At 43.7% G+C, this 15,402-nt stretch overlaps 1 protein-coding gene across 10 annotated transcripts in view; it reads left to right on the top strand.

Annotated features, from left to right (window-relative positions):
* The window catches only part of TIAM1 (TIAM Rac1 associated GEF 1), a 461,825-nt gene that overhangs the window by 426,408 nt on the left and 20,015 nt on the right, over positions 1-15,402 (top strand). For all 10 annotated transcript variants that reach the window (XM_084991933.1, XM_084991930.1, XM_021070906.2 and 7 more), the window contains 3 exons: positions 3,937-4,045; positions 8,634-8,813; positions 8,911-9,029. In XM_084991933.1, coding sequence (XP_084848059.1) covers positions 3,937-4,045; positions 8,634-8,813; positions 8,911-9,029 — 408 coding nt within the window. The remainder of the gene's footprint in view (positions 1-3,936; positions 4,046-8,633; positions 8,814-8,910; positions 9,030-15,402) is intronic.

Raw genomic sequence — 15,402 nt, 5'->3', positions numbered from 1 at the left:
AGCCATGTAGGATCTGAGGTGAAGACTGCCCCTTCAATGTATTTTTCTGTGACATCTCTTCACAGTCCCTCTGCAGCAGGAGCTATTTAGAATGCACATGCACATTCATACACATAAGCATATGGACATATATTATATATAGTTCTCTATTTTTATTTGGATATAATTTCAGACTTGCCAAAAGGTTGCAAGAATAATACAAAGAATTCCCAGAGACTGTTCTTCTAGATTTTCCAAATGTTAACACTGGATCACATTTGCCTTATCCTTTCTCTCCCTTCCTATTTCATATATGTGTGTGTGTAAATAGAGAATATGATTTTTTCCCTGAACCATTTAAGAGTAAGTTGTGGACATGATACCCCTTGAACCCTAACCACTGCATACAGTGCCTTTTTGTGTGTGTTTGGAAATTGCTTGGGTTTAGTTCATTTCTCAGGGTGGTGAGTCACGCTGTCCATTTGAAATACAGTTTGGTTCATTGGCAAATGAATTAGGGCAGTAGATCACCCTAGTTGCCAATTAATTGAAAAAGTGGCTTAATGTGGAACATAATAAAAATTCAGACCTGAAAACACTTGGTTTTATTTATTTTTATTTAATTTATTTATTTATTTATTTTTTTGTCTTTTTGCCATTTCTTGGGCCGCTCCCGCAGCACATGGAGGTTCCCAGGCTAGGGGTCTAATTGGATTTGTAGCCGCCGGCCCACACCACAGCCATAGCAACTCGGGATCCGAGCCGCGTCTGCAGCCTATACCACGGCTCACGGCAACGCCAGATCCTTAACCCACTGAGTGAGGTCAGGGATCGAACCCACAACCTCATGGTTTCCAGTTGGATTCGTTAACCACTGAGCCACGACGGGAACTCCTGAAAACACTTGGTTTTAATCTAAAGTAGCTAACATTCATTATATGCATTTGGCCAGCTTTTGATTTGCGGCGAGTTTTTTTTTTTTTTTTTTTGTCTTTTTGCTATTTCTTGGGCCGCTCCCGCGGCATATGGAGGTTCCCAGGCTAGGGGTCGAGTCGGAGCTGCAGCCACCGGCCTACGCCAGAGCCACAGCAACACGGGATCCGAGCCGTGTCTGCAGCCTATACCACGGCTCACGGCAATGCCAGATCCTTAACCCACTGAGTGAGGTCAGGGATCGAACCCACAACCTCATGGTTTCCAGTTGGATTCGTTAACCACTGAGCCACGACGGGAACTCCTGAAAACACTTGGTTTTAATCTAAAGTAGCTAACATTCATTATATGCATTTGGCCAGCTTTTGATTTGCGGCGAGTTTTTTTTTTTTTTTTTTTTGTCTTTTTGCTATTTCTTGGGCCGCTCCCGCGGCATATGGAGGTTCCCAGGCTAGGGGTCGAATCGGAGCTGCAGCCACCGGCCTACGCCAGAGCCACAGCAACGCGGGATCCGAGCCGTGTCTGCAACCTACACCACAGCTCACGGCCACGCCGGATCGTTAACCCACTGAGCAAGGGCAGGGACCGAACCCGCAACCTCATGGTTCCTAGTCGGATTCGTTAACCACTGAGCCACGACGGGAACTCCTGCGGTGAGTTTTTTGGGGTTAGATTCTCTCCACCCCTTGGAAGAGTTTAGGTGTCAGAACTGCGATAGGGACATGACCGTATCATGAGCAGAGTTGTTCTAAGGATGGATGGGTTGGTGCATGATCCTTTTAGCAGGTTCACTCTGAGGCAGTCACTGATGTAATTCCATTTTAGTGGACCCCTCCACCCTGACCTTCACTTAAATGTCATGTCACTGGAGACTTCTTCCCTGACCTTCGCTTCGCTTCCCTGGGCTGCTCTCAGGCACCTCTGTGTTGGCTTCTGGACAGTCAGTGTTCATTCCTAAACCTGTTGCTATCAGCTTCCACCACTGCTGCTTCATTTAAATCCTGATGGTATATTTGCCAAAAATACACAAATGTGTTAAAATGTTCAAATTGCATCACATACAATAGTAGCACTAAGGTAGTATTAGAAAAAAAATTGGTTCTGAGGTTAAATAAATTTTGATCATTTTCCCCTTTGAAAATCTGCCACGTCCCTTAGCCCGTAAGAAACTCTGTGAAGCCCCACAGGAGGGGAACAGAGGGAGAATGCAGACTTTGTGTATAAAGCCCTCATGGTTGTGCATACTTTGTGCTCTGAGATCTTTTTTTAAGGCCAGAAGAATAAATACCTTAATGTTCCATCTGTGTTTGCAATATTGTAAGTGCTTAGTAAATATTAAGTTTAAACGCCTGACTTGATATGGCTAAAGTGAGGGGTTACATTTAGAGCTTTTTCTTTTTTCTTTCTTTCTTTCTTTTTTTTTTTTTTTTTCACTTTTCAGGGCTGCACTTGCAACATGTGGAAGTTCCCAGGCTAGGGGCTGAATTGGAGCTGCAGCTGCCAGCCTATGCTGCAGCCACAGCCATAGGTCACAGCAATGCTGGATCCTTAACCCCCTGAACAAGGCCAGGGATCCAGCCTTCATCCTCATGGACACCAGTTGGGTTTGTTACCACTGAGCCATGATGGGAACTCCGTTTTGGGGGGTTTTTTGGTCTTTAGTTTGGGGGTTTTTTGGCTGTTCTGTAGCATGCAGGAGTTCCCAAGCCAGGGCTAGAACCTGAACCAGAGCAGTGAAAACACCAGATCCTTATCCGTTAGGCCACTGGGGAACTCCCTAGAGCTTTTTCTTCTACAATGTTTCTCATTTAATTACTGAATGTGACTCAAAGGATGACTAAACCTACAGGGTCAAACTCTCCTTCCTGATACCCTCTCCATCAAGAGGGGGAGGTCCGGGGAGGGATGGGGCTTGAAAAGGAGGAAAAGTAGAACATGTAGGGAATGAATTTAAGCCTCTGATTACCAATCATGTGTGGTTCATAATTAACCTTTTCTTATTTTGTTAATGGACCGTCTATCAGAATTCTCTGCATTGTTCATGCAATAAATTGCACTGTATGGAAACCAATTTATCACTCAAATCCAAAACTTTTTTTTTTTTTTTTTTAGCTTGGAATCTACCTTTTAAATTCTCAACCTAACTAAGCAGTACCTCTTTCTGAATGAAACTCACTCATTGTGACACCTATAAAAGATAGTTTCCCAAGGCCTGTTTCATATATTTAAATAAAGTGTATAGGATGGGAGTCCCTGCTGTGGTGCTATGGGATCAATGGTGTCTGCAATGCCAGGACGCAGGTTCGCTCCTTAGCCTGGCACAGTGGGTTAAAGCATCTGGCGTTGCCGAAGAGGCAGTAAGTCTGTATGCTGCGGATGGCCAAAAAAAAAAAACAGTATCTATATATGTAGGATAAATAGTATCCCACCTCAGGCATGTTTAATTCCTAACAGGCAAGGGCTCCGCCTAGTTTTGATCCTCTTAGGGCAGAGGGTGTGGGCTGGGAGAGGATTCCTAATTCCCAGGGGTGAGCCTGTTTCTATCTGCTCCTGCTGGAAGAAAGTGTGGCATTGAAGAAGGTGCAATTAGTATCGGGGAAAGGTATTTTCTATTTTGGGAGGAATGTGCATTCTCTGCCTTTTTTTTTTTTTTTTTTTTTTTTTGGTTCTGTCACATCTATATCCCAACAGGAACTAATGAGAGAATTCAGGACATTTCTGTCTTTTTCAAAATGTCCTATCTACCTTCTCATTAACATTCAAACATCCCAGCTAGGTCATTGAAAGACAAGTCTGGAAAACCAGTGACATCTTGGCTGTAATTACTGAGAAAGCCAAATCCAGCATCCATTACACAAATGTGTAAGCCCATACGCTTTCTGATAGGGCATCCGCGAGCAAACACAAGCTGTGACAGGTGTGAATGATGCTGATTTGTGGGGAGGCTCAGGCAGAGGTGAGCTCCCTGCTGCATCCTGCTGATAGTTCCAGATAACGAACTGTATTGTTTCTCATTAAATCCAGAAAGTGCTGTTCTCTCTGGGGGGATCCTTTCTGTATTATGCTGACCGCTTCAAGCTCTACAGTGCCTTCTGCGCCAGCCACACGAAGGTCCCCAAGGTCCTGGTGAAAGGTAAGTCCTGGGGGGATTGGTTAGCAGGTGGGCATGTTAATTGTCAATTTGCATTTCAGGCTTGCCTTTTTTTTTTTTTTTTTTTTAAGGGCTGTACCCTTGGCATATAGAAGTTCCCAGGCTAGGGGTCGAATCGGAGCTCCAGCTGCTGGTCTACACTACAGCCACAGCAACGTGGGATCCAAGCTGTGTCTGCGACCTACACTATAGCTCACAGCAATGCTGGATCCTTAACCCACTGAGCGAGGCCAGGGATTGAACCCACATCATCACGGACACTAGTCAGGTTCATTATCGATGAGCCGCAATGGGAACTTTGGTTGGGAGCTTTTAGATAGAAATCTAAGAGTCATTGTTGTGCCAGGTGGATGTTCCAAATAAGGGTACAGTTGTCCCTCGGAATCTGTGGGGGATTGGTTCCAGGACCCCTTAAGGAAACCAGAATTTGAGGATGCTCAGGTCCCTCATATAAGATGCATAGGGTTTGCCTATAACCTATGCATATCCTCCCAAATACTTTAAATCACCCCTAGATTACTTATAATACCTAATATAATATAGATGCCATGTAAATAGTTGTCAGTGTGTAGAAAATTCAAGTTTCGCTTTTTGGAACTTACTGGAATTTTTTTCTCAAGCATTTCTTATCTGTGGTTGGTTGAATCCACAATGCCGAACCTGTGGATATAGAACCTGTAGCTACAGAGGACCAACTGTACTGAGAAATGAAATGCATTAATATCTTGAATTAACAGTTTTGTCAATTTTCTAATAATGAAAGTTTCATTATAAGCTGTTTGGGGCCAGAATTGATGAGTCATTTTGCCATTATGCAAAAACATTAGAAATTCCCTGCTTTATTCCTGTTTTTCATTAATTTCATTATAACCTACCACGCTGCATGCACCTTTTTGTAGAATTTTATCTCCCCCTCACCTATTTTTGTTCCCAGATATATGATAATAGTCACCCCATCAGTACTAAAATGGTTTCGATGATTTAAGAAAATCACTCAGGTTACAATTATATTTTGCAAGGAAAGACTAGAATTTTTCTAGTGGCAAGCTCCTTTTCCTAAGTGTTCTAGGAAGATGATGGAATGCTTTAAGAGTCTCCAGAAAGTTGGTTCATTTCCATAGTTCCGCCTATGGCTGTTGATGATAGGTTAAAGGACTAAAGACACATTTCCTTGGTAAACAGTGAAGCTAAGAGAAAGTTTGATTTCAAAGAATCTCTGGAAATCAGCCTGCTTTGCCTTAACACTTCACCGTGGCTGCCATGGAAACAGCTGCTGAATATGAAACATCATTTACTTATATTGATGTTTGCTACCAAAGAGAACTAGCTTGAGTTATTTCAAAACTTATCGTAAGAAATATTAATACAACATAGGTCTCTGGGTAACCAAAGATCCTGCCCCAGATAATGACACACTTAATGACATACTTAAGGCTAGTAATAGTCTATGCAGAAGAGTTCTAGTTCAACATAAAAATTTAAAGGGAACCTAGCAATTTCCATGTTCTGCCATATAGCCTCATTTGTGGTTTTAGGTGCACTGCATTGGTCATATAATTCTGGGTATGTGTGTTTCTTTTTAAACTTTTAACCGAATGCTAATGTTATGAGAGTGTTGATATAAAAATTTTAGAGCACTTTGCTCTATGGTAAAATTATACACTCATCACCATCCTTAAAGCAATTTGTGTTATTTTTAATCACTCGATGAAATTAAATTCTGCCCCTGTAGATTTTTCTTAATTCGAAAACATTAATTTTTGCACCTGATAGGATAGAATGTTTCAAAACCATCCCTTAAAACATTAGATATTGTATAACCCACATTTTTCTAATGGCCAGATGTGCCAAGAGGATGAAGAGAACTCTTCGAGAACAAAAAGTACCTGGCTCTGCTTCTTAATAGACTCCCAGCTCGGCTGCGTGGAAGTGAGGCTGTTTAGCTCACAAAGAGCTGAGAACTGTGCCCTCTTTTGCCCTGATATGAAATAGAGTTGATGTGTTCAAGGCCCATGACCATGTTTTTTGGACTCGAGAATTTTAAGGGGAATTTCTAGGCTCCCTTGTGGATGTGTCCCATGGAAGCTGTAGCCTTCATGCATTAACTCTGGGCTCAGGACTCACTTCTCAGGCCCCTGGACTCCCTCCTTTTTTTTTTTTTTTTTTTTTTTTGTCTTTTGTTGTTGTTGTTGTTGTTGTTGTTGCTATTTCTTGGGCCGCTCCCGCGGCATATGGAGGTTCCCAGGCTAGGGGTTGAATCGGAGCTGTAGCCACTGGCCTACGCCAGAGCCACAGCAATGCTGGATCCGAGCCGCGTCTGCAACCTACACCACAGCTCACGGCAACGCCGGATCGTTAACCCACTGAGCAAGGGCAGGGACCGAACCCGTAACCTCATGGTTCCTAGTCGGATTCGTTAACCACTGCGCCACGACGGGAACTCCTGGACTCCCTCCTTTAGACACCTCATTCCCAGCCCCCTTTCTCTTCATGGATTTGGTGGCTGGACCTGTGGTGTCTGCTTCCCTCCAATGGAGCTTTCATGAGATGAAAAGATTGAGCTCTTTACGAAGCTGGTCCGCCCCTTCCGCCGTGGTTCATGTTTCTCTCTATGGAACAAAGATGGTGAGAAGAATCATTTTTCAATTTCATTATGCCCTTTCACAACATTTTCTGTTCTTAGCTAAGGTTCCTAATCACTGGAGATGGAAATACATTTTTATCAGAAGCTAAAAAAAAAAAAAAAAAAAAATGCCTCCAGTTAAGTCACTTTGATATAATGTCCTTTCTTCTTCCTTTTTTTTTTTTTTTTTTCCTTTCCCTTTATGCCAGTCTCTCTCTCTCTCTCTCTCTCTCTCTCTCTCTCTCTCGCTATCATTTCTTTGAACCTGGAAGGCATAAGCTGTGTCTTCCTAATTATCCAGTGACAGGTAGCTTTCTGATTGTCTGGGGACCCACAACTCCCCAGGGCTGCTTTTCAACCCAGCTGGGACACAGATAAAAGCCCTGGCTGGTGAGGAAAGTGCTGCTGTTGTCACCTTAGGTCAGATAAATGTCCCCCTCTGAGATAAATCCCAATGGCTGGTAACACTGAATTAACATACAACAGATCTTAAAAGGTGTTCGCTGCAGGAGATCAGCCTTGCTCCACTTACCAGAGCTGCAAGGTGCTGCTGCTGCTTCTTTTCTTTTTTTTTCCTTGCCTTTTCTCAAAAGATGTTTGATCAGCAATGAAGTGCTTGAAAGATTAGAAAATCAGGGTAAAACCGGGCCAAGCCTGTTTTAAAATGCAAGCTTTCTTATTATTCAGATATGGGGAGGTCAGCAGATGAGGAGATATTTGCCATCAAAAAGATAGTTTGTTACTCATGGTTCCCAAGAGAAGGGGGTGCATGGCACACTATGCAGGGCTACCCGGGGAAGCACCAGGGCCCACGAGGAGGCAGAATGAATGAGGGGGGGACATGGACAAGAGCTTTTATTGTGGTCTCTGCAGGAAGGAAGGGTGAGGCAGGGTAAACAGATTTAGAATAAGCTAGTTGGAACAATTCCAGCAGGCTCTGGGGCATATAGGCTGTCCTGCATTATGTGGTACCTGGTCCTGGGGTGATTAGGGCAGGGGGAATATTTAAAAAAACTTTTTTCTTATAGTTGATTTGTGACAACTGAGCAAATGTGACCACAAAATGACCCAGTGAAACATTTATACACATTCTTTTTTTCACATTATCCTCCATCACATTCCATCACAAGGGTTTAGATATATAGTTCCCTGTGCCGTACAATAGGAACCTCATTGCTTATCCATTCCAAATGCAATAGTTTGCATCCAGTATTGGAGTGTAAGAGCCTAATAGAAGAGAGACGGCGTCAGGTGACTCTGGATTGGTTGGTGTGCATGGGAAAGGCATGCTTCTAAATGAGTTCTTTACCTTCTCTAGGAGTTGGCTAGCTCTGGGGAGGCAGTCTCCCCAGGGTTTATAAGGCCCTAGATGTCACACTCTCAGAGTAAGAAGGCATTCTTAATACAAGGACAATGAACAGCAGTCTCTAAAAATCGCTGTGTGTAGGATTTATAAACTCTGTTATCCCTGAACTCATTGGGCCTCCCTACAAAGAAATGAATAAATCTGATTGCCAGGCCCTACCAGTTGTCCCGCCTTCCCTCCCCTGACAACTCTCAGTCCTGTGAAAAGGCACCTTGGGAGTAGTGAATGCACCGGTGAGAGGGGAGTCCTTTGAACCTCCCACCCAGACAACCTGTTTTTTATTTTTTTATTTTTTATTTTTTTGTCTTTTTGCCATTTCTTGGGCTGTTCCTGCGGCATATGGAGGTTCCCAGGCTAGGAGTCAAATCAGAGCTGTAGCCACCGGCCTATGCCAGAGCCACAGCAACATGGGATCTGAGCCGCATCTGCAACCTACACCACAGCTCACGGCAACGCTGGATCCTTAACCCACTGAGCAAGGCCAGGGATCGAACCTGCAACCTCATGGTTCCTAGTCGGATTCGTTAACCACTGCGCCACAATGGGAATTCCCAGACAACCTGTTTTTTAAACTCTTCCAGCCAAGACGGACACGGCTTTCAAGGCGTTCCTGGATGCCCAGAACCCGAAGCAGCAGCACTCGTCCACTTTGGAGTCTTACCTCATCAAGCCCATCCAGAGGATCCTCAAGTACCCGCTTCTGCTGAAGGAGCTTTTCGCCCTGACAGATGCAGAGAGCGAGGAGCACTACCACCTGGACGGTGAGCCCTGGGCCCCCTGAGGTCTGCACCTTGCCCACGTCTCCCCCAGAGTCTCTAGATCGCCGGTGCCTTTACTTCCACACCTGTTTTCTTCTAGTGGCCATCAAGACTATGAATAAGGTTGCAAGTCATATCAATGAGATGCAGAAAATCCATGAAGAATTTGGAGCTGTGTTTGACCAGCTGATTGCTGAACAGACTGGTGAGAAAAAAGAGGTAAGGACCACCCCCCCCTTCTTTCCAGTATATGTGTTCATAGAGCTGGGTTGGTTTGTTTCTTTTTAAAGTGTTATTTGGGACTAAAATAGAATGATAGTGTGTTGGGGGGTGGAAAAGTATAGTTAATTTACAACGTTGTGTTAGTTTCTGGTGTACAGCAAAGTGAGTCACAGTTACATGCATATATTATTTTTCAGATTCATTTTCCTCATAGATTATTATAAGGTATTGAATATAGGTCCTTTTGCTCTACAGTAGGTCCTCGTCATTTTTCTCTTTTATATATAGTAGCATGTTTCTGCCAGTCCCAAACTCTTAATTTATTGCCTCCCTCCTTTCCTCTTTGGTACCATAAGTTTGTTTTTTATGTCTGTGGGCCTCTTTCTCTTTTGCCAATAAGTTCATTTGTACCATTTTTTTTGGAGTCCGCATATAAGTGATATCATATGATGTTTGTCTTTCTCTGACTTACTTCACTTAGCATGGTGATCTCTAGGTTCACCCATGTGGCTGCAAATGGCATTATTTCGTTCTTTTTTATGGATGAGTAATATACCATCGTGTGTATGTCCCGTATCTTCTTTATCCATTCATCTGTTGATGGACAATTAGCTTGCTTCCATGTCTTGGCCATTGAAAATAGTGCTGTTATGAATATGGGGTATCTTTTCAAAGTATGGTTTTCTCTGGATATATGTACAGGAGTGGGATTGCTGGATCATATGGTTGTTCTATACTTAGTTTTCTGAGGAACCTCTACTGTTTTCCATAGTGGTTGCACCAATTTACATTCCCATGTTGGTGGAACTTTTATCCTTTACCCAAGGCTATATTGTGGATTTTCTTTCTCAGTTGAGTTATTTCTTGATGTGGGAAATGTGTCCTGGTTCCACCCATCACCTTTGAGACCTCTGGTTTTGTTCTGTGTTAAATATAAGAGTGAATTCCCATGACGGTAACGTGGCCTGTTTCTCTAAACACCATTCAAGGCTGAGGCTATATCCCCAGAGATGAGAATAATAACTGGCATGTAGTAAGGGCTCACTAAATATTTATTGAATGAGTGAAAGTTTCAGGTGACTCTGAATTTTTTTTTTTTTTTTTTTTGAGCCTGCCTGAAAAACCTACTTAGAAGATATAATCATAGGAACAGATAAACTCGGGAAAAACATAGCATGAACCATAAGTTGTGCCTGAGTCATTGAAAAGAGCTTATGTGAATACCAATGCTGATAATACGGAGATGAATCAGACCAGTATGATGTAATGATCTTCATCAATGCCTCTGTCCCTCCTGATTTGATTGGAATTGTATCCTCATTTTGCTTTCTGCCTCAAAAATGGAGACAAGCTGGGCAGGAACTATGAAGAAAAACTCTTGCTGTGATTAGAAGAGGGGGCAAGGCAGTAGGATGGGGGGTAGGGGCAAGGCTTGGTGGTTTCATCTAGATGAAAATGGCCTTATCTTCAGAAGTATAAAGGGTTATTATCTAGTTTTTCTCATTTATGTCCTCAGTGAAACAAAGCAAATTTTTAGACTGTTAAAGATGAAAAGAGGCATTCCCGTCGTGGCACAGTGATAAACAAATCCGACTAGGAACCATGAGGTTATGGGTTCGATCCCTGGCCTTGCTCAGTGGGTTAGGGATCTGGCGTTGCTGTGAGCTGTGGTGCAGCCTGGCAGCTGTAGCTCCAATTCAACCCCTAACCTGGGAACCTTCATATGCCGCAGGAGCAGCCCAAGAAATGGCAAAAAGACCAAAAATAAAAAATTAAAAAAAAAAGAAAAGAAAGATGAATAATAACATCTCATGCAGATGTAAAAGGGAACCCATATGAAGGAGTTTATTTTACTCATATGTTAGGAGAGAACCAGACAGTCAGCATGGCGCAGGTGTCTTTATAAAGCGAAGAAGTGTTGAGATCATTTGTAAATGGAGACCAATTGGTTTTCCCACAGTGGGAGGAAGTCACTTAAGGTCCCTACCAGACTGGAGAGAATTTGCATATTTATCTGTCATGTGCACGTTAGGAAGAGTGGCAAAGGGGCTTAGAGACAACATACACATACAGGTTGGACTCTGATGGTCCAGGAGGATGTGCTGTGGAGGGTGCAGAGTTCGCCACTGAAACATCGTATTCTTTTCTACGTGATGTTTCGGGCAGAGCATGAGAATGTTCTCAGTCAGCCAGGCAGATAATTTAATGTATTAGAGTGTAGGAAAGATGGACACTGCTACTCTGGATTTAGTTCTTTCTCCCTCTTTTTTTTTTTTTTTTTTTTTTTTGTCTTTTTAGGGCCACACCTGAGGCATATGGAAGTTCCCAGGCTAGGGGGTCAACTTGGAGCTATAGCTGCCAGCCTACGCCACAACAATGCCAGATCTGAGCAGCGTCTGCGACCTACACCACAGCTCACGGCAATGTTGGAGCCTTAACCCACTGAGTGAGGCCAGGGATCGAGCCCAAGTCCTCATGGATACTAGTTGGATTCATTACCACTGAGCCACAGTGGGAACTCCCTAGTTCTCATTTTCTTGTAAAAGGTTTTTTTTTTTATGTTTGTTTTTAATGGTCACACTTGTGGCATATGGAAGTTCCCAGGCCAGAGACTGAATTTAGCTGCAGCTGTGACCTATGCTGGATCCTTTAGCCCACTGCACACAGGCTGTGGGGATCACACTTGCACTTCCACAGTGACCCAAGCCGCTGCAGTTGGATTCTGAACCCTTCTGTGCCACAGCGGGAACTCCTTGTAAAAGTTTTTATAGTAAGAAAAACATAGTGTATTTATTAAAGAAAAGGGCAGACTACAGAAAAAGGCAAGAAGGAAAAACTATTTATAGTCTCAAAATGCAAAACTCACCCCTTCATGTTTGGGTGTTTATTTTAATTTTTAAAAAAGTCGTGTACAGTATATGCTTGCATATAGAATATAGTTCCTTATATAGTGTTGAACATTTTGGAAGTAATTTTTATACCTTGATTGTTTTAATATTGAACAGAGTTATTTAATTTTTATGTTATTTTAAATTATTCAAAGGATCATTTAAATTATTGGGTAATACTTTATTGTGATGGTGACTGAAAAATGATTTACCTAATTCCTGTTGTCAGGCAACTCTCTTGACTTCATTTATTGATGCCTATGAATAATACCGCAAATGTTTTTGAATATAAGGTTCCTTCCATCCTGTATTTTGCTTTCTTTCATTTTGACAGAAGTAAATTTTATTGGGTCACAGAAATGAACATTTTTAGTGTATTTCATTATATTTTTCATTATGGTCCAGATTGATTTCTGAATTTCATTGATCTTGAGGGCAAAAGACCATTACGCTAACGACGAGAAGGCCATAAGGAGAGCAGATTGCAACGAATTTAGAAAAAAAGATGAATGTGATTCACAAGTCAGAGACTGTAAAAGAGAATGTGGCTTTGGTGAAGCTGCCCGTCCTTGCAAATAAAATCCTGATGGCCAAGTAAGAAATCTTCCCAGCGAGGAACAAAGAGATGTAGTGCTGTACAAAGCAGTCTCCTGTGAGCAGAGATTTTGTTAGGAAAAAAAAAATGTGCAAAAAAAGGAAAGAGGGACATTTGACTGCTTAACAGTATCACAGGATAGGAATATCAGTATCAGAATGTCCAACACCCAGAAAAGTGAAGCCTTGGAGAAGAAGCCAAAGAGAGCAACAAGAGCTTATGTTTTAGAATTATAAGAGTTAGAGGGAGTTCCCTGGTGTCACTGCTGTGGCTCCTGGCCTGGGAACTTTTGCATGCCGTGGGCATGACCAAAAAATAACGAAAGAATAAGATAGATGTAGGTATCAAAGCCAAAGACAGTTGATGGCTCAAGGAGAACAAGTCGAGTTTTACTTGATCTTCTAGAATAGTCTTCTAGCTGGAAAGGATGAGGTTTTGATTCCACAGAAATAAAACCTTAGAGAGAATGGTCCAGGGTTAATAGTGTGTTCTGTGCCAAGAGCAGTGGTGCGGCCACAACCCTACTTACAACAAGCAGTTGGAACAGCCAAGGAGACTTAGAGAGGTGGCCGTTCAGATGTCCACAAATTTCTATATATATCTTGATTTTCACAAAGCTGGTTCCTGGTCATCGAGTAACCTTTTGGTGGCAATATCCAGAAAAACCTCTAGACTGGATCTAAGAACAGTTTGTAAATAGGAATGGGGATATTTATCAGTATCTCCTGGGAATGGTAGGTCTGTACTGAAATGCTAACATTCCAGGGACATAAGACACCTGATGGTATCAGCAGCCAACTGTCCTCAGGAGGTCCCTGAAGGCACAGAGAACAAAGAAACCTTTTTTGTGTGTGTGTCTTTTTAGGGCCACACCTGTGGCATATGGAGGTTCCCAGGCTAGGGATCCAATCAGAGCCACAGCTGCCAGCCTATACCACAGCCACAGCAATGCAGGATCCGAGCCTCATCTGCATCGTACACCGCAGCTCACAGCAACCCTGGATCCTTAACCCACTGAGCGAGGCCAGAGATTGAACCAGCAACCTCATGGTTCCTAGCTGGATTTGTTTCCGCTGCACCATGACAGGAGCTCCCAAGAAACCTTTTATTTAAGAGGAAACTGGGCTTCAGGCTCTGCCCCCGTAAACTCTGGGGAGTTGAGCAGAACTCCCCAGAGCATCCCCTTTGCTTAGGTTGGAGGGAGAAAAGGCCGAAGAGTCCAGAAAACCTGACTCAGCTGGGCATTCCAGTCCTTGTTGGGGTAGAGGCCTCTGACAGAACTCAATCTCACAGTTTTTGATGGAACATTCTGAAGGGGACCCATGCAAGGCTGTGGGAGAGGCTTTTCGCCTGAGCGAGCAGCCCCAACCCCCATATTATATTTGCAAGATGGAAACTTGGCAAGAGAGGGCAAGAAACCACGTGCGTTGGGACTGTATCAGCCTGTCTTTACCAGGTAACAAAGAAGGCAAAATCTTAGTGCTCATTGTAGCAAATACTTATTTCACCCCCAGGGTGTGGGTGAACTGAGCTCTGGCTTGACTGGATGCACTTTGGAGCGTAGGGCTCAGAGTGTTCCATGACGCTTCCTTCTGGGATGCAGGCTGAAGCAGCCGTGGTTGTCTTGGGCATGTCCTTTCCACGGCTGCAAGGCGGAAGCGCACCAGGGCTGGTGGAAACTTATTATGCCAAATCCACAGCCCAGCCCATATGGCCAAGTCCAGAGTTTGGGGCTTTGCCTCGTCTAGTAGGAGGTCTAGAAAATTGCATGTAGAAGGCGGAGCTATATAATTGATTGGAGGAAGTAGGGTTTGGGCAGTTATCCACCCCAGGTACCTTTAATGACTTTCAAAGATATTCCCCCTAAGCCCGTGGACCAAAATGGTACCCAGGAATCTGACTTCCTATATCACTACTCCTCTTGTGTGTGGCTGTGTGGGGCTTCAGTGGCAGAGGCTAGATGGCTCTCTTGGTGGATACTGTCCTGGGGGTTTGGTTGACTAGCTATTTAAGGTATACAAAGTAATACAGTGGCTTAATGTTTTTCACCACTGACCCATACAACTAATAATCCAGGTCCGTAATAATTAGGGCACTTATTATAATGATCCCAATCATTATAGTGGAAATAATGCCACTACATTCTTTTTTTTTTTTTTTTGCCATTTCTTGGGCCGCTCCCGCGGCATATGGAGGCTCCCAGGCTAGGGGTCGAATCGGAGCTGTAGCCACTGGCCTACGCCAGAGCCACAGCAATGCAGGATCTGAGCCGCATCTGCAGCCTACACCACAGCTCACGGCAACGCCGGATCGTTAACCCACTGAGCAAGGGCAGGGACCGAACCTGCAACCTCATGGTTCCTAGTCGGATTCGTTAACCACTGCGCCACGACGGGAACTCCTTTTTTTTTTTTTTTTAAACCACTACATTCTCTACTCCTGGAGCCCCATCTCCAGCTCTGTAGCCCGGCTTGGCTTGACAAGGGCAATGTCACATGGGACCGTCTTCAGTGGAGGGTCACTCAGTGGCTGCTGTATCTAGAAACCCAGTCAGATCAAAAGCAGCAAAATAAACCAGAGCCATTTGTCCCTGAGATGCACAACATCAAGTTTTCAAATATTCAAAAAGTTGCCTTGAGGAAGAGGGTCTCGGGCTTGGCTTCTCTGGACGCAGAGCAGACATGAGAGGTGGGTGGGCGAGTGCCTCAGGGAGGCATATTGGAAGAATACCCTCCTAACAATGCGTGGTGTTTGCTGGTGGGCTGGACCGTGGACTCTGATTGTTGCAAAGCCTTGTTTGCACAGGGAGCACATTAAGGGGTCGAATGTTCTTCCCACCTGTGATTAGGCTACTGAGCGGGTGGAAGGATGGGATTTTGATAGACTT

This window comes from Sus scrofa, chromosome 13 (assembly GCF_054392235.1).
Source record: "Sus scrofa isolate SSC_HxYL_T2T_F1_AM1 chromosome 13, Sscrofa_HxYL_maternal_Yorkshire_Landrace_v2.0, whole genome shotgun sequence".
NCBI lineage: Eukaryota > Metazoa > Chordata > Mammalia > Artiodactyla > Suidae > Sus > Sus scrofa.
This window is presented reverse-complemented; position numbering and strand designations above follow the sequence as displayed.